Source organism: Hylobates moloch, unplaced genomic scaffold, assembly GCF_009828535.3.
Source record: "Hylobates moloch isolate HMO894 unplaced genomic scaffold, HMol_V3 SCAFFOLD_18, whole genome shotgun sequence".
NCBI lineage: Eukaryota > Metazoa > Chordata > Mammalia > Primates > Hylobatidae > Hylobates > Hylobates moloch.
Genome location: NW_026652293.1, coordinates 49,780,429 through 49,800,408, shown reverse-complemented (window position 1 = coordinate 49,800,408; position 19,980 = coordinate 49,780,429). Strand labels below are relative to the sequence as shown.

Below are 19,980 nucleotides of genomic sequence, written 5' to 3'. Positions count from 1 at the left end.
AATACAGAAAATGAATGGGAAAAATATAAGTAAGTTACAAATTCTGGGCTAGGAAGCCCAATTATAAAAAGCAAAGGGAGACACCATTAATGAAAAAATTTAGATTTTAAAACAAAAATAGACCCCCTTTTTACATTTAAAAATAACATTTAAAAGCCAATTGTCAAAAAAAAGTAAACGACTTTAACATGTGACAGACAAAGAAACAATACCCTTAATGTGGAATAAACGCTTACAAATCAATAATAAGGATGCGCAAATGACAAAAAAGTATCCAAATGAAGAACTATGATGAAAGATCAAAGTCACTATTCATCTTGGAAATACAAATTAAAACTAGAATAAGATTTCATTTTAAATCTATTGAATACTAGTTGGTGTCTTTCAGAAATGCCAGGCCAAACTATTCCTAGTGGTAGAAATGTTTTGCCTGACAGTGGTTGAAAACTATTCATAACGTATGGAAAGGAAATTACACAACTTGAGAAGTTTCTTGCCGTGAACTCAGAAACGAAAAGTCGGTGAGATGACAATTTCACTTCATTAATTTATAAATTCACACACTACTACAGATTTTAGAGATCATGCAATTCAGTATCTCCATTTAAGAGTAGGAACATATGGGCTATTCTGCTCAGGAAATGAGCACTATAGCATGTATATGTATTTCATAAACTATCTGGTGGATATTACTTTCTTGTTTTTTTTATCATTTGGAGGTTGTAAAACATGATCAGTCCTTATAAAGGTCACATTTAGACAGCTATAGATTTTAATTGTTCCAAGGAAGGAATGGGAGATTATTTCAAAAGATGAAAGAAAACATTCTTTGATCTAAAAGCAGAACTACCATTTGACCCAGCAATCCCATTACTGGGTATATACCCAGAAGAATATAAATCATTCTACCACAAGGACACATACTCGCGGGTGTTCATTGCAGCACTATTTACAATAGCAAAGACACAGAATCAACCTAAATGCCCATCAATGACAGACTAGATAAAGAAAATGTGGTACATATACAGCATGAGATACCATGCAGCCATGAAAAAGAACAAGGTCATGTCTTTTGCAGGAACATAGAGCTGGAGGCCATTATCGTTAGCAAACTAATGCAGGAACAGAAATCTAAATACTGCATGTTCTCACTTATAAGCGGGAATTAAATAATGAGAACTCGTGAACACAAAGGAACAACAGACACTGGGGTCTATTTGAGGGTGAAGGGAGGGAGAAGGGAGAGGAGCAGAAAAGATAACTATTGGATATTGGGCTTAATTCTTGTATAATGAAATCATCTGTTCATCGAACCCCCATGACACGAATTCATGTATGTAACAAACCTTCACACCCCACAACCTAAAAGTTTTCATAAACACATTTCTTTGTTTTATACAGATCAGAATGAAATCATTTCTCAACAATTCTTTGACATTAAAGCATGTTATTCTTGTTTTTTTCCTCAGGTATTTCCCTACTTTTTAATCCTAAGCTATAGTTCCATTGTAATTTTTAGAATGCTAATCTAATATTTATTGAATTCTTTTGTAGTAAGCAACTGAAAAAAATTAATTTTCAAAAGGAAGAAAAAATACATGTTTAAATAATAAGATAACACAACTTTGGTATTCTAAGGGATGTTTGGGGATTCATTCCAGGGCACTCATATTTTCAGGTTAGTTTTGAACTGTTATTTTGTCAAATATAATCAATGGAGATTTTGTTATTCATGTATTTATAGAGCTTGTAGCCATAAATAGTTTATGAATGGAGACGTTTCTAGCACCACCTAATGGCAGTCAAGTAAAAAGAAAAAGTTTTTCTAATTTAGGGACTGTTTTGCATAATTTAAATTAAACTATATAGCCAGAGTTACTTCTATATGAAAATGAACTTTTACATTCCCTAATGCACTAACTAGGCACTGGAAATCCATCTCTGAGCAATTGGATTGAGTAGGAATGAAGCTGAAGGGATATTTGATAATAAAACCAAGGGGTTTCTGCTGTCTTTATGTGTGCAAGAATAAGAAAATACCTAGCTAATAGAATAAATTAATTTTATGTGAAAATTTTCTTTTTAGTTTCAGGAGCCTATGCATATTAGATTTTCCATACTCTAGTTTCATGAAAAAAGTATATTTTGAGTAGTGTATTGGCATATTTTATTTGTCTTGTTTTTCAGCAGTTCTTTATACATCTTTGACCAATTTATTCTACTAGTTTAATAAAGCATTTTTTAAAGTTTCTGATAGTTTTTTTTAAACGGAGTCATATCATTCTGATTATAATATTGGAATTTTTTGTTGAATATGAGTCAAAGAACATGCTTTAGATCCGTAAGCTCTACTCATTTATTTCATGTGTTTCCTAGCAGGATTTGAAGAATGTGTTGTTTGTCATATCCCTAGGATTGAGATCAATGGATTTGGTTAATGTATCTGAAGGAGAAGGAGAATTTAGCGATAGCACCAGATTCTGACACCTTTCACCCTCGTCTCAACACTTTGGTTTGATACTTTCTTCTATGATATAAACAGGGAATACTAGGCAGACTGCAGATACAGGTAGTTTTTTTTTTTTTTTTTTTTTGAGATGGCATCTCACTCTGTCACCCAGGCTAGAGTGCAGTGGCACGATCTCAGCTCACTGCAACCTCCAACCTCCGCCTCCAGGGTTCGAGTAATTATCTTGCCTCAGCCTCCCGAGTAGCTGGGATTACAAGTGTGCCAACATGCCCAACTAATTTTTGTATTTTTGGTAGAGATCAGGTTTCACCATGTTGGCTAGGCTGGTCTCAAACTCCTGACCTAAAGTGATCCACCTGCCTCGCCCTCCCAAAGTGCTGGGATTACAGGCATGAGCCACCATGCCTGGCCAGATACAGGTAGTTATAAAAATCAACAAGAAAGAGACAGTCTGGTGGTGGTAGTAGTTTCAAGAAAGTGCTTTCTCTTTGACTGCAATTTCTTCCTTTCTATGAACATTTATTTATTGATGCCCTGTAATGACCTTCACTTCATTGTGTACCCACTGAATTTTAATTCATTCTTCACAGTCCTGCTCAACTATCACAGCTTCTGTGAACTTTTACTGTATATCATTTTGCTCTCATTTCAACAAAATTCATCACTTTTTTGCTATTTTTTACCTATAGATTACATATCCCTCTTGTACTGGGTCTTTATAATATTTTGTACTCATTTGGATGCAAATACTTCTACTACTATAGGACGGGTTTCCCTTAAAATAAGTATTATGCCTTTCTTGTTTATTATTCAGAGCAAACATGTATTTTGGTGAAAGCAAAGGCAAGTTAATGGAACTAATGTATCTTTAAGTTATTGTCTACTGTTTATTTCCTCTAGTTTTATGTTTTAATGTATGCTGATGTTTTCATTTCTTCCTTTCATTAATCCATTTTTTTTCTTCCTTCTAAAAGTTAACTAGTATTTGTTGTTAGTTTTTTTGTTTTGTTTTGTTTTGTTTTAGAGACAGGGTCTCACTATGTCGCTATCTTGCCCGGGCTGGACTCAAACTCCTTGGTTCAAGCCATCCTCCTGCCTTGGGCTCCCAAATAGCTGAGACTATAGGCATCTGATACTGTGCCTGGCTGGGTTTTTGTTTTGTTTTTGTTATTTTTAACATCATGTGATACTTGATTGACTTTTCTAAACCCATGGATTAATATCTGTTTCTAAAGTAAAAAATTGTTAACCTTGTTATTGAAGGCTAGAAATAGAAAATGTCTGGCTTAAAGGCTATCCAAAATTTTTGAAAAATTCTTGTGAGAAATCATCTCTATAAAGGGTACATTTGGAAAATACAGGTATATCTTTAAGTAAGAAAGATTCAGAATTTACAAGAAAAAATATTGAATATGAAGATGATTAGACAATTGAACAAATATGTAGATAAATGTCAATTTTTACAAAACATAAAATAGTGTTAAAAAGAGAAGAATTTATCACTGCTATCACTTACCACTGTTGCAGAGGTCTGATTAATGCAGTAAGAAATAGGAGTTTAAAAGTTGGACATAAATTGATCAGATAATTATTATTTTCTGATAATATTTCCTGTAAAATACAAGATAATCCACTGAAAATATAGAACCAGTTGAACAATCTACAAATTGACTGGAGTCAAGAGAAATATATATAAAACAGTTGCATTCCTGTTCTCACAAAATTACTCATAAAATAATTAGAAACTTCTGTTTCAAATTGGGATGTAGAAGAGTGGGAAAGGACTTCACTTTCATGGTAACAAGAAAACCAGACTAAAGAAATATCTTTTTCTATGAGTCTATCAAGGAGTAGCCAATGCAGAAAACCCTGGCTGAACTGAATTTTAGGAAGAAATAAGTGCTTCATAGGTGATCAGTGTGCTGTGGCAGCTTCCATATTTGAGGCTAAACACTTGTTCAGACAGCAGAAGAGTATGCTACTGTAGATGGGGAGAATTTTTAAGGTCAAGAGGAAACCATTCACCCTTAGATAACAATGTGGCCTAGTAAGATGAAATTGGATCTAGAAGTCTAAATGCCAAAGCAAGTAGCTCAGCCCCAGGTTCCGCTATTATCCTCCACACTTGAATTTTGCTAAGATAATATCAGTTGAAGAGGCCCTAGAAGTGGATTCCTATGAAATCTTGCCATGATTGGATTCCAAAATTATGAATAAATTTAATCCAAATATGAACCAAAAATATTTATAATCCCAGCCAAGTTCCATGCTAGCTCAAATATGGATAAGATCCAAAAGGTGGCATCACCAATGGTTGAAGGTTGAGCTAAACACAAGTGAACTAAATATAATTAAAGCCCAACTTCAGTTCTACATAGTCAGTAGAAATATATCCACAGATTGCCAAATTACTGTAATTAGAAAGCAAATAATTTAAAGCAAATATTGTAAACATTTTAAAAAATTTAAAGGTAAAATTCATATAATGGGTGAAAAGATAAAATATTTTAAGCGATAAACGATAGCTCTAAGAAGAAATAAAATGGAAATTCTAGATCTGAAAAGTATAAATTTACAATAAAAACTTTATTGGATAAATATACTAGCAAACTGGTCATTGCAGAATAAAAGATTAATGAATTTAAACACATATCATTATGAAGTAACCAAACAAAAATAAAGAGAAAAATAGGTTTAAAAAAAAAAGATTGATAACATGTGGAATAATATCAGGATATTTAACATACATGGAGATGTGGGTTCCAGGAAGAAGAAATAGGCAGAAAATATTTGAAGAAATAACTGTTGCTAAATATTGAAATTTGATGATGAAACAACCTAAAAATGCAAGACACAGAATGAATTCCAAGTAGAATAAATATAATATAACCACATCTTATATACTCGCAGTCTAATTACTAAAAAAAAAAAAAAGATTAAGGAAGTAAAAACCTTAAAATCAGCTAGAGAAAAGGAAAAAGGCACTACAGAGAAGAGAACAATGAAAGGAATGAAGGCTAACATTTTGTAAAAAATAATTGAGGCTAGAAGATAATAGAATATCTTTAGAAACTTTAAAACACCAATCTCAATTCTATATTCAGTGAATATATTATTCAAAAATAATTTGAAAGACATTTTTAGATTAAAAAAATGAGTTACTCTATCATGAATAGTCTTGCATTACAAGAAGTGCTAAAAAATTTTTAGGCTAAAAAAATACCACTAATAACTCAAATGTGAGGAAAGAATGAAGGAAGATTGAAATTAAAAATATGAATAAACAGAAAATATTATTAAAAATTCTTTTGAGGACATTCGATTAATGAAAACAAGACATTTAAATATATTCTGCTGTTTACAACATATATAAAATTAAACTGTATGAAAAAATAGTACAAATAATTGGACAATGGTAAATGGAAGTAAGTTGCTGTAAGGATCTTATATGTTAAGTAGTATAATGTTAATTTGTGATAATATGTGTGTTAAGAATGCATATGATGATCCTTAGAGAGCCATTTTAAAAAGTCTAAAGTCTAGCTAGGGAGATGAAAAAGGTAGAAAAATGGAATGTTAAGGTAACTCCTCTAATCCATAACAAATGGATTTGCATTTCAGCAAATGCAAAAAAAAAAAAAGAAGAAGAAGAAGAAGAAAGTAAGAAAAGAGAGAATCCAAATAACAAGATAGTAAAATTAAATTCAAAACATATTAATAATTATGTTGAATATAAATGCACATAACACAACAATCAAAAAGAATAGATTATTAAACTGGCTAAATAAGCAAGACTCATAAAGTGTGTACAAGAAACATACTTTAAGTATAAAAACATAAAAAGCTTAAAAGTAAAAGGATGGAAAAAATAGACCATGAAACATTTATCATAAGAAAATGGTAGTGGCAATATTTATATCAGCCAAAATAACCTTTAAGACCAGTAATATTACTAAATAGACATTTTATAATGATAGTCAATTGGTTAAGAAGAAATTATCCTAAATGTGCTTATATGTAGTAATAGAGTTTCAAAATACATAAAGCAGAAGTTTACAAACTAAAGGACAAAATAGACAAATTCTCTCTTATATTTCGAGATTTTTAAATGACTTTCTTAGTACTTAATAAAAGAAGTTGATAAAAATCTATAAAAATACAGAAAAGTCAAACACACTATCAACAAACTTCAGTGACAGTTATTGTACATTCTATACAAAACTGGAAAATAGCTATTGTTTTTCAAATGTACATGGAAAGTATGTACATTTGAAAGTATGTACACTACAAATATTCTACAGCTAATATGCTGAGCCATAAAAGAATCTTAATGCATTTCGAAAGTTGAAGTCAGAGTATATTCTCTGTTTATATAGAATTAAATTAGAAATCAATCTGAGAATACTATATGGAACTTTTCTAAATACTTCAAATTAAACAGCACATTTCTAAATGCCCTATCAATGAAGAAAAAGGGAATTTTTTAACAATTAAAAAATAAAGTATAACATGAGCTTTTTGGAATGCACCTCAAGTAATGCCTGGAGAGAAATGTATAGGTTAAATGGTTATCTTAGAAGAAAAAAGTCCAAGGTTTCCTAACCTTCTTCTTAAAACAGGCAAAAAAGAACAAATTAAGACCAAAGTAATAAGAAATAAAAAAAATTAAGACAAAATTGGATATCAATTAAATAGAAACAGAAAGCAAAGCCCAGAATTGGTTTGCAAGAATGATAGGTGTTGGGGAGTGGAGAGTGGTAAGGGGAGAGAAGGAGGGGGAGAGAGAAAAGGAGAGGAAGAGAGAGAAAAAAATATTTTGGATTAATTTTAAAAATCTATCAATATGATTTACCACATTAATAGAGGAAATAGTATGGCAAAATATCATATTATCTCAACAGAGCTGAAAAACATTTCACAAAATCTTATACCTACTCATAATGAAAACTTTCAGCAAACTAAGAATAGGAGAGATAAAGGACCACTGCAAATATTCTACAGAATATGTGTGTGTGTGTGTGTATATATATATATATATATATATATATATATATACACACATATATGAAATGTACACCACAAATATTCTACAGCTAATATGCTGGGCCATAAAGCAGGCAAAAAATATATATATCTATTATATATACTTATATATGCTTAATATATATATTTTATATACATATATATAAAAGTGAAATAGTGCATGTTTTGCTTTTAAGATAGGGATCAAGTTTTAGTTCAAACTTTACCAGTAGTTCTAGACACTGCTAAAGCAATACGATAATATAAAAGTCATAAATATTGAAAAGGAAAAGAAAATGTATTTGTCATTGACATAATTTTGTATGTAAATACTTTGAACAATCTTTGAAAAAGTGTTAAAACTAATAAATGAACTTAGAAAGATTGCAGAATACAATGTTAATATAAATAAAATTAATTGAACATACTAGCAATAAACAATTTAAACAAAGTTGGATTTAAAAGAATATTCAAAATATAGCACTTAAATTTAACAAAAGAAATGAAAATATTTGTATAGCCAAAGCTATAAAATATAACTTAGAAAAATCAATGTAAACCTAAATAGATGAAGATTTATGATGTTTGTGGATGAAAAACAAAATATTGTTAAAATAGCCATTTTCCTGAAGTCGATTTATTCATTTAATGTAATTCCAATCAAAATTAGAGCAAGCTTTTTTGAAGAAATTCCCAACTTGATTCTACAAGTTGAAAGACTTAGAATATCCAAAATACTATTGAATAAAGTATTAAAAAAATGGCTGACTTAGTCGTCTTGTTTCAAGATTTAAAATAAAGCCATAATAATTAAGACTATAGTATTTGTGTAAGTACTGGCAAATTAATCAGAAGTAGACTCAAACTTCCAATGTCAAGTAACATTTGATAGAGTTAAGGCAATTCAATGGGGAGAGTACTATCTTTTCAACAAATGGTACTGTATAGTGTGTAGGAGTCAAAAAAATAATAAAGCTTGACCCCTATCTCACATCACACATATAATTTAATTTGAGATGGGTTCATAGACCTAATAAATAAAAGCTGAAATTATAAAGCTTCTAGAAGAAAAATGAGAAAATATCTTGATCATCTTGGTGTTGGTAAAGATTTCTCAGGCAAGGTACAAACAAAGCACTCACCATTAAAAAATGATAAATTCAACTTCATAAAAAAATGTTAAGAAAATGATCGCCATTCTAACTGGTGTGAGATGGTATCCCATTGTGGTTTTGATTTGCATTTCTCTGATGGCCAGTGATGAAGAGCATTTTTTCATGTGTCTGTTGTCTGCATAAATGTCTTCTTTTGAGAAGTGTCTGTTTATATCCTTCGCCCACTTTTTGATGGGGTTGTTTGTTTTTTTCTTGTAAATTTGTTGGAGTTCATTGTAGATTCTGGATATTAGCCCTTTGTCAGATGAGTAGATTGCAAAAATTTTCTCCCATTCCATAGGTTGCCTGTTCACTCTGATGGTAGTTTCTTTTGCTGTGCAGAAGCTCTTTAGTTTAATTAGATCCCATTTGTCAATTTTGGCTTTTGTTGCCATTGCTTTTGGTGTTTTAGACGTGAAGTCCTTGCCCATGCCTGTGTCCTGAATGATATTGCCTAGGTTTTCTTATAGGGTTTTTATGGTTTTAGGTCTAATATTTAAGTCTTTAATCCATCTTGAATTAATTTTTGTATAAGGTGTAAGGAAGGGATCCAGTTTCAGCTTTCTACATATGGCTAGCCAGTTTTCCCAGCACCATTTATTAAATAGGGAATCGTTTCCCCATTTCTTGTTTTTGTCAGGTTTGTCAAAGATCAGATGGTTGTAGATATGTGGCATTATTTCTGAAGGCTCTGTTCTGTTCCATTGGTCTATGTCCAACAATGATAGACTGGATTAAGAAAATGTGGCACATATACACCATGGAACACTATGCAGCCATAAAAAATGATGAGTTCATGTCCTTTGTAGGGACATGGATGAAGCTGGAAACCATCATTCTCAGCAAACTATCGCAAGGACAAAAAAACAAACACCACATGTTCTCATTCATAGGTGGGAACTGAACAATGAGAACACATGGACAGAAGAAGGGAACATCACACACCAGGGCCTGTTGTGGGGTGGGGGGAGGGGGGAGGGAGAGCATTAGGAGATATACCTAATGTTAAATGACGAGTTACTGGGTGCAGCACGCCAACATGGCACATGTATACATAGATAACTAACCTGCATGTTGTGCACATGTACCCTAAAATTTAAAGTATAAAAAAAAAAATAAAAACTTTAAATTAAAGAAAAAAATGAAAAGGTGGTAAGTCAAAGACTGGATTAGGCTAGGTATATGTTTAACTTAGAAAATGCCAAGCAGTTTTCCAAAATGATTGTTTAATTTTGCCTTTACATTAGCAATGTATGAGAGTTTCCATTGCATTACCTGTTCAGCAGATTTTGGTGTTTTTAATCTTAGCCATTCTAGTGAGTATGGAGATGTGTCTCATTGTAGTTTTAATTTGCACTTCCTGGATGAACGATGACACTGAACATCTTTCTTGTGAGCGCTGGTTATTTGCATATCAGAATTTTTAGTCAAGTGATTGTTTAGACGTTTTGCTCATTTTCCATTGGGTTGCTTGGCTTTTTATTGAGTTGTAGGATTTTTTTATATATTCTACATGTCCATTGTAAGAATTTAAATTTCTGATAAAAGACTAAAAAATCTATGGTAACTTTTTAGGAGCTTTTTCATTCATACTAGGGACTTGTATGACAGGTTCCTTCTCTTGATTTGGATTTTGGAAGGCAAAATTTTCATCAGCTGAAATGTATTAGTTCTTGATTTCTTTTTGTTCTTACAATAGCTTTGTATGGCTATTACCTGACAACTTCCAATCATTTTGAAATGTCTTACATTTTTCTGTATCTGCAATAACAAAGTTAAATTGACTAGAATAAAGTCTTTTGGATGGCTTTTTATGTTTCTTAGTTCAAGAGAGACACATGTGGTTTTTGAAAAATGTTTGTGTTGAAGTCTATACATACAGAAAAGTGCAAAAAGTAGCAATGTACAGGCTGACCCGTTTTTATAACCTGGACAGCCCTGTGTACCCAGCACCCACAGTACAAAATAGAACACTACTGGGCCCCCAGTGGGCCTGCCTTGTGCCCTTTCTAAATCCCAGCCAGGATTACCTCTATTTTGACTTCTAACATCATACATGGGTTTTTTTCTGGTTTTGAACTTGATATAAATGGGATCATACAGTATATATTCCTGTGTTCTTAGTGTCTCTTACACATCCATGTTTGTGAGATTCATCTATATAGTTGTTCATTCTCATTGCTATATTTGTTGTTTGTACAGTTGAGTGACATGTGTGTATGTTTCAGTTTGAAGGTGTAATAAAAGGTCTTGCTATAAACATACTTGTATATCTTTTGACCCTATGCATTTGGGTGGGGCTGGATATAGATCCAGGAGTAGAACAGCTGGATAAAAAGATACACATATCAAAAGATACAAGGATAACTTTTTTGTTTGTTTGTTTTGAGGCGGAGTCTCGCTCTGTTGCCCAGGCTGGAGTGCAGTGGCGCGATCTCCACTCACTGCAAGCTCTGCTTTCCGGGTTCACACCATTCTCCTGGCTCAGTCTCCCGAGTAGCTGAGACTACAGGCGCCCGCCACCACGCCCGGCTAATTTTTTTTGTACTTTTAGTAGAGACAAGGTTTCACATGTTATCCAGGATTGTCTCGATCTGCTGACCTCGTGATCCGCCCGCCTCAGCCTCCCAAAGTGCTGGGATTAGAGGCATGAGCCACTATGCCCAGCCCAGAAGTATAGCTTAATAGATACTGTCAGTTTTTAAAAGAGATTGTACACTCCAACTAGTAGTTTATGAATGTTGCATGTATAGATATTATTACATTATATATTATAAATTTAACATTTTACTTTTTAATTTAATATTATATATAAAAATATATGTAATATATACCTGTGTGTATGTGTATATACACACATATACAGTAGTCGCACATATTTGGCTTCACTTTGTGTTTCCTTTTCATTTTAGCCATTCTAATGGATACTTAGCGGTATTGCATTTCATTTTGCAGTTTTCAGATGACTAATGATACCAACCATCTTTTTCATATTTTTTTTTTCTGGCTATGTATCTTGGTATCAGATATACGTATTACAAATATCTTCTCTCACTATGTCATTTGTCTTTTCATTCTCTTACTCATACCTTTTGTTAGCCAAAAGTTGTTAATTCTAACATGGTCTAATTTATCAACTTTTCCCTTTATGTTATAGCTTCACGTTTATTGTTTAAGAATTATTTGCCTAATCCATGGCCTCGAAAGTGTATGATTTTTATGATTAAATTTTAAAGTTGTAAACCCTCTTACTTGAAAGTTAAATATTTCCACGTAGAACTTGGATTTTTCATATTTTTAGAATGTTAGGCCATGGATGTAAGTTTATTTTACACATCTCATGTATACCATTTGTACAAAGTATGTGTTCCTTAAATATTTCCTGAATGAATGAATATAGAGATGCATGAAATGCTCTATTATTTAAACACTAGAAAGAAAAACACTGAACTTTAGAACATTTCCTTTCTGTCTCATTTTTTGAAAATCAAAATCTAAATTTCAGCAAGTGAGAAAAGTATAATTTTCACTTGTCTGCCCATTTTAGTCAGTGTTTCAGCTTAACACAAACATTAAAAGCAAAAATATTTTGGCACTGCTGGGCTCTGATCCACAGTTCTTCTTATTCCTGGGCCCGGGATGGAAACACATTCATGAGGCAGAGAGGAAGACAAGCTCAACTACACAGCTGTATTAAAATTTCTGCTCTCCTGTGCACACCACATGTCCACTTTCATTTCTTTGGCCAACACAAGTCACATCACTAAGCCTAAGTCAATAGTTCAGAATCTGTAAATACATAGTCTTCTTATAGGAAAAGAGAGTGTTAATAATTTTGAATAGTTATGCGTGTTACCAATCTGTCTCACGGTAGAGTCAATAATATTTTCTTTAAAATGTTTTATATGTTAACCAAAATATTATGTTTATATTTAAATGTATTCTTTTTTATTTAGTTCATTTAAAGAATTGATTACATGATTTCAGCATTTGGCTCAAAAGATAGAATTTATCTATATCTACGGCAATAATTAATTGTCAAGAATATGATGTTTCAGTGAAAGTGCGCATTTTTAATTTCGTCATAGATTTTGCGCAAAAGACATTCATTATTTATTTTGGCAATGTAAAGAGAAAAATGAGAAGATTAAATTATTTGGAAAATGCTGTGGGAAAGTCTCACATACACCATCATATCCAATTGCCTTTTTTTATACTATAGCTTCCCTTCTTAAGAAATTTTCCTTGATCTGTGTGAAGTATTATATTTTAGTTGCAATAGCAGTGCATTTTCTCATATAAGCATAAAACTTGAAAATTAAATAATATATTTTAGAAAAACACATGCACTCGAATATTTCTTAAATAGTGCATAATTTTTATGAGATTTCCAAGTGTATCTTGTCTAAATATTCCTGTAATTCTTACTGATTTATTTTCATTCATCAGATTTCTCTTGAATTAAAGACAAGTAGTTGTCTTCCCAGATTGAGCAATTATTGATATCTTCCAACACCCAATTCCTTGTTTTTATTCTCCTCTCTACTGCCACATAGATGACTCCAACACACTGGTAGAGAGTTTTGCTCTCTTCATGTTCCAAATTACAGCTATTTTTGTGAAATAACCTCAAGCTGTGTAATTTTATAGGAATAGGTTTTATTATAATATATGATACCAAATATCACATAAAAAGTGGTGACAGAAAGATAAGATTTCTCAAATAGAGTTACTCTGAACCATAGGGAGAGAAGCTTAAGAGAAGAAAAGAGTTGGTAGAAATATAATTGTTCTCTGCTCAGGTTGTAGACCAGACTTTACATCTATGTTTCTGCTGGTAGATGCTTCCTTTTATCTCCCTGGTCTACTCTAATAATTAATTTCGATGTCTCTCGTTTCTTTCTCTATCAGATTTTTCTAATTCGTGTTCTGTACCCATCTTCTACTCATTCATTTCCTCGGTCCTTATCGCCCGGCAGTCAAGAGTCTGTCCATTCTACTCAACTGAAAAAGATTATGTCATTAACAGCTCCATAAGCTTTTCTTCATTTCTAATTATTCTGGACCTATTGGAAGTGTTTACACAGTTAACTAACCTTGCCTCCTTAAAGTTCCCTCCTATCTAGGCTTCCATTTTACAATATTATCTTGATCTAGCTTTATTCTTACCCTTATTTTTTTCTTTTCTTAAATGTGGACATTCCATTAAAGGCTCTTGTTCTTTCGCTACAATCTGTCTCTTAGACATGGCTTTTGATAGGTGATTGCCAGTTTATTTTCCTAGCACCATCTTCTCTTGTGATACTCAGTTTCTCATTTCCAAATGGCAGACAGAATTTTCTACATCATAAGTTCAGTATGCCTAAAACTAAAGATAATTCCTAACCCCAGATTTCCTTCCTTATCTCACATTTCTATTTCTGTTATTAATACCCCATTTTCCTCAATAATTGGTGAAAAGAATGGACCATTTTGCCCCACACCATCACCTCATATCAATATGTCTTAATGTGCCTTTCCCGATATGTATAGAGTTTATCCTTTCAATTATTAATTCAGTTACTTGTCTGTCCTTGTCTCATTCTCCCAAAGCACAGCACTCACCTCTTTTCTGTGTAGCTTAGTTATGTCTCCTGTCTACATTTCATCATCAATTTTGTTGCCTTAGTCTCAATTTTGAAAATCCTATTCCTGCTCTCCACTCAAATTTTAATTTCTTCCATTAATTTATGGGATAAGTTTCAAATGAGTGGCTCAATCATTTCAGTGCACTTATTAGGGGAGATGAGAGAGAACAATACATCTAGTAGCAGGAGTCCAAGTGTGTTTAACTACTGAAAAGCAATTTGTTGGGGCAAACAATTCTATTCTGTGGAGTGGAAGAGTTACCAGGAAGGACTGCCTCCTGAATCTGACAGCAAGAACACAACATTCAAGCAGACCAGAGTAAGAGAAGAAGAGAGTGTGTAATAATGAGATATAAAAATCACTAGGACAAGTTTGTGGAAAATGGCCAAGAGCATAAAACATAGAAGATGGAGATGCAGAAGTCAAGAAGGCCAGGATAAATTTGATTTGCCTTCTTGGAAAGTCTAAAGCTTGTATCCTATACTTAACCTTTGCTGTGACTAAAGGAATGGTACTCTAAAAATAACTTAGAACACAGCATTCTTTTTCATCTTTGTCTTCTATACAAACTTCTCAAGCCAGATTGTACAGATGTGGTCTCACCTATTTCTCCAGATTTATGTAATTTGCTCCCTCACAACCAGCCTTCCTCAAACTTTCCATACCTCTAAGCCTTTGTACAATTCCCGCCAAATCCTTCATATTCTCTGAAAACAAGCTGAAGTATTATATTCTCTAAAACTGTCCTCAATTTCTTTTAATCAGGTATTTTGTATATATCTCTATACCATTTATCACATCGCATTACTTTTTTTTAATTGTCTTTTTTCTCAACTAGAACTCAATGCCAGTTACGGGCTTATTAGTTTTTCTTCTTTGCTGTGTAGCAGAGTACTATTCAACAAATGTTAGTGCTCCACAGATGTATGTTGAAATAGGACTGGAGATGGGGGACATGTAATGGTAGGGGGGAGGCATCATTCATAGGGCTGGAGATGGGGCCATGTAATGGTAGGGCTGGAGATGGGGCCATGTAATGGTAGGACTGGAGATGGGGCTATGTAATGGTAGGGGGAAGGCATCATTCATAGGACTGGAGATGGGGCCATGTAATGGTACGGGGAAGGCATCATTCATAGGACTGGAGATGGGGACATGTAATGGTAGGGGGGAGGCATCATTCATAGGGCTGGAGATGGGGCCATGTAATGGTAGGGGTAAGGCATCATTCATAGGGCTGTTGCATATTGCCCCTGCTTCCTAAGCTGTGGAAATTTCTATGAGAAAAGAGCATTGTATATCCTATGCTATGCAGGGCTAGTATGTGCTCTGAAGGGTCAGTAAAGATCCCAAAATTCTGAAGGCTGCAAACCATTTGGTTATAGGATGGTGTTTCAGGAAATTACCTCTATAGGCCACTTCATGGCAGGTCTTTCCAATATTAACTTCTGTTACCGAACCGATTCTTTAAACTTCATACATATTTTAAGCAAGACCCTCTGTGTTTCTTTCACTCGTGTCAAAAATCCATTTATTTTTATGACTCTCTGATAATGTTTTCACATTGATACTCTGAGTATCCAATTTTGGGTTGACAATATGTCTTTTTAGGTTGATGAGTTTTGCATAAATTTAAACTTCATTATATATTGATTAGCAGAAATGCAGGCATAAGATTCCAAGTACTGAATGGCATTTAAAATGGGATATATTTAAAACCAAATGGCCTAGACCATGCGAGTATATTGCTGTGTATAATTTCCTGACTGTACTCACTACATCATAAATAATAATGAAAGTAAATGTACATTTATCAGAAAGAATCAACAAAACCCCAGCACTGATTTGCTGATCACACTTGTCTTACCAGGCATTAAGGCCAGCTTTCGAACAAAAGTGCCTGAAGGTTTGATTGTCTTTGCAGCATCACCTGGCAATCAGGAAGAGTATTTTGCACTTCAGTTGAAGAAGGGACGTCTTTATTTTCTTTTCGATCCTCAGGTAAATGAGAAATCATAAAAATTAATATTTTTAAGAATTTAGTAGGTGCCTGGTACTGAGGTAAATACTTCTGTTTTCACACTGAATCTTCATTCAAACCTTGTAAGGTAAGTACTATTATTATCCCCATTTTGCCAATCAAGAAAATGAAACTTACAAAAGTAATGTGACTTGCCCTCAGCTAAAATAGCAGAGCTAACTTTTAAACCATCATGGTCCGACTGAGAATCTATGGGCTTAACAACCAAAATGCCACCTTATAATGAAGATTAAAACTTTCAAATAAATTTAAAGAGATCTATTTTTATTTTTCTTAATAGCAAAAAATCATGTCCCCTTTTCTTCCTTCCCTGTCTTTCTTTTTTCATTGTTTCACCAGCAAATATTTAAATGTCTATCGGGTACTATTGTGCTGGGCATTGCAGACTACTATAGTTTTAAAGTTAAATATGACCATGCCCCTGCAAAGGATACAGTAAAATAATCAATTTAAAATGATTATAAATTGTGTCAAAATATTTAGGATTCTATGTGTTATGGGAACATAAAATAAAGAAATACATGGTTTTCTGAGTTGTCAATTTTCTCTGGAAATGTGATATTTAACTGAGATACAAATCAATGAAGAAAAGTTGGTCAGGACAAGAGCATATGTCTGTATGTGAGGGTGTATATTTCAGGTGGGGCAGTACAGGGGAGATACTGATCTCCACCTAGGAAGGTGCTGAGCATAAAGTTTCCAGGCAAAGTGAGCAGCAAATATTAAGTTCCTGAGGTGGACGAGAACATGGCACACTCAGTACACTGAGATGAATCTCTTATGGCTGGGAACAGAGACAAAGGGAAAGGTGGTAGATTGAAAAGCTGGGTAGAAACCAAGTCATTTAAGGCCTTGTAAGCAAATGTGAGGATCTGAATTTTTCCTAAGGGCAGTGGGAAAGCACTGAACAGTTGTCTTCACTTGAGTTGAACAAATATCAGTGAGCATTTGATATTAGGTATTATATTAGGCATGTGAGTAGTTGAGAAATGAGTAAGACTAAGTAAAATATATTAGCTTTCCATTTTCTCAGTTCTTCAACTTAAAACTGATGATCTAAATCACCTTTACATTTCATTGGTAAAGCAGACACAACGTTCACCCTCTGTATCCAAGTTGCGTCTAGGATCATGGACTGAGTGATCTGACTGAGGATCTCAGCCTCATGTACCCTAGAGATCCATTGACCTTAGAGAGGAAAGGCAGGGCCTATTGTACCAAGTGTATCTGAAGACCCTGCCAGACTCAAGAAGCAGGCCAAGGTCCTCCTGCTTTATGAAGCTGAGAGAGCCACACAGTGGCCACTCGAAGGACCAGGGACAGAAAGGCTCCCTCCTCATGACTTGACAGGGGTCTGCTAACTCCCTGGCTGGTGCACAGTAGGTCCTCAGACACAAAGATTTCTGGGTGTCCCCTAGTAATGCAGCTTCTTAAAGGATGCCAGCAGGTGGGCAGTGAGTAAGCAAAAGGAAATAGCATCACACTTAAGCAGATCCTGCAGCCAGAGGAAAAGGAAGAAGCAGCAGCTATCACAGAAGGCAAGACAGATGGCAGCTGAAAAAAATAAAAAATAAATTTAAAAAAATCAGCTGAAGTTGATTCAATTACATAATGGAAAATATTATTTTTTATTTGAAAACTTTAAGTAGATTAATTAGAGGAGAGACACTTTGAGCCTCAGATTAGTAGGTCAGAAGATTAAGTTGAAGAAATCTCTCAAAATACATAAAAATGTGACAAAAACAAGAAAGATAGATACTACTACTGTCACTAAGAAATCAGAAGAACAAAAAGCACATGCTCAAGAAAAAGAGGAATAACATAAAATGATGAAACAAAAAAAAGGAGAGAATATCTGATTTAAGAGGGAATTTAGTATAAATCCATTGAAAAGACTCATCAATTTCCTGCCAAGATTAAGCAAAGCTGATACTTCTATGAGACCTCTTTGTTCCAGGCATTATTCTAAGTGGTCTCTCTATACATCAATTTGTACACTTACATACACACATATGCCTATACACACACACACACAGCCCTACACATGTACATAAACTCATTTGAACTTTTCAACAACTCTGTGAAGTAGATACTCTTAATATTCCCATTTTACAGGTGAGGAATCTAGGTCACAGGTAAGTTCATTTTCCCCAAGTCACAACACTAATAAGTGACCAAGCCAGGTTATAAACACAAGCAATGGAGCTCCAAAGACCATGATTTTTGCTACAATGCTATACTGCTTTTCAACATGAAAGAAAGATGGTTGTTGATATCCATAAATTCAGAAAAAAAAATCCATCTCTGCACTAGGTTGGAAAGAAATATTTCAGTAAGTAGCCTAGACAAAAGGAAAAATAACAGAGTCAGAAATATAAAAAGAAGAAGCATCAGTGAATAATAAATCTAGCAATATTAAGTTATGCCTAAATATTTAATGATAGAGTGACTAGAACTCTGTTTTACAGTGCCAAATAAGAATCTTTGAAATAGAAGTATAGCAAGGGCAAGAAAAAAACTTGAATAATCACTTGTTGCTAAAATTAGTAAGAATTGAAGGAGAGGAAAAGAGTGAATTAAAAGTTCTGAAGATACCAGCTTAGTGGCGGGGTGTGGGTGGAATAAGTGAATAGATTATACCGACGTTTTGTTTTCATAAAATAAATAGGGCAAATGTTTGATTTTAAATGTTGTAGAAAAATAAGTTAATACTAATTAAAAGTGTTCTTCAGGACATCCAAATTAACAAGGTTAAAAAGGAGAGCAAATGCTAAGTTAAAAAATCAACAAAAATCAGAAAAAGAAAGGGGAGAGTACAGTAAAATAGAAGACTGTCAATGAGAAAGAAAAATCTGGCTCTGCTTTTTCCCCTTCAACCTGTTAGTATCTGGAGATATTTAAGAAGAAGCCAGATGGAAAAAAAAACTAATCACAGGACCACTCATTTATAGAGCTTTAAAGTATACAAAGTGAGTTCTGTTAATGATCTCATTTCATTCTTGAAGTAGCCCCTTGAGGTTGATTTTGTTTTCATCCCTGCTTTTAGATGAAGTGGCTTAACTAGGGTCATAGAGTGGTTTAGGGATAGAACTAGCCCTGAATTCAATTATTTGAATAGCACTGAATTATTTCATTCAATAAAACTTTGCTAAGAATTTATTGGACTTCACGGTTATGCACTGGGAACACAGAAATGAACAGAATGACACTCATTGGAATTCTGGCCATTGGTTGTTCATCACAGATTTTGAGTATTTTTATAGCCACCCTGCTACCAAACATGGGACAGTCAGTGGAGAATTAATCCAAAAATGATTTCCCCAAATCTGAAGCATGACTGCCATCTCTTTTGACATGTGGTGTTGCTATTTCTAAAGGATGCAATACCTTAAGACTCTGTAGGATAGAAGGGTAAAGGGGTCAAACTGCTTAACGGAGAATGGCTGCCAGGAAACTCATCTGGCAGGTCTAGTTGTTTTCATCTCCTGGACAGGCTGGTGCAAAGCGTGGTAACAGAATTCAGGGAAACATTCACAGGGCATTGCCCATCATTTCTGCCCCCTTACCCTTCTCATTCACACAATTGCTTAGAGTACTCGTCACTGCTAATAGTTTTCCCAGTTGCTCTGTCCCTACCCTGTATAGCCAAACCCTAAGCTGTATAC

At 33.7% G+C, this 19,980-nt stretch overlaps 1 protein-coding gene and 1 long non-coding RNA gene across 3 annotated transcripts in view; one reads left to right on the top strand and one right to left on the bottom strand.

Annotated features, from left to right (window-relative positions):
• USH2A (usherin) overlaps positions 1–19,980 on the top strand; it is a 798,563-nt gene that overhangs the window by 310,431 nt on the left and 468,152 nt on the right. The window contains exon 22 of the mRNA XM_032136481.2: positions 16,145–16,275. Coding sequence (XP_031992372.1) covers positions 16,145–16,275 — 131 coding nt within the window. The remainder of the gene's footprint in view (positions 1–16,144; positions 16,276–19,980) is intronic.
• Positions 1–19,980, bottom strand: part of LOC116810065 (uncharacterized) — a 63,853-nt gene that overhangs the window by 23,013 nt on the left and 20,860 nt on the right. For both annotated transcript variants that reach the window (XR_009210725.1, XR_009210724.1), the window contains exon 3: positions 16,142–16,270. This is a non-coding gene — a long non-coding RNA (uncharacterized LOC116810065). The remainder of the gene's footprint in view (positions 1–16,141; positions 16,271–19,980) is intronic.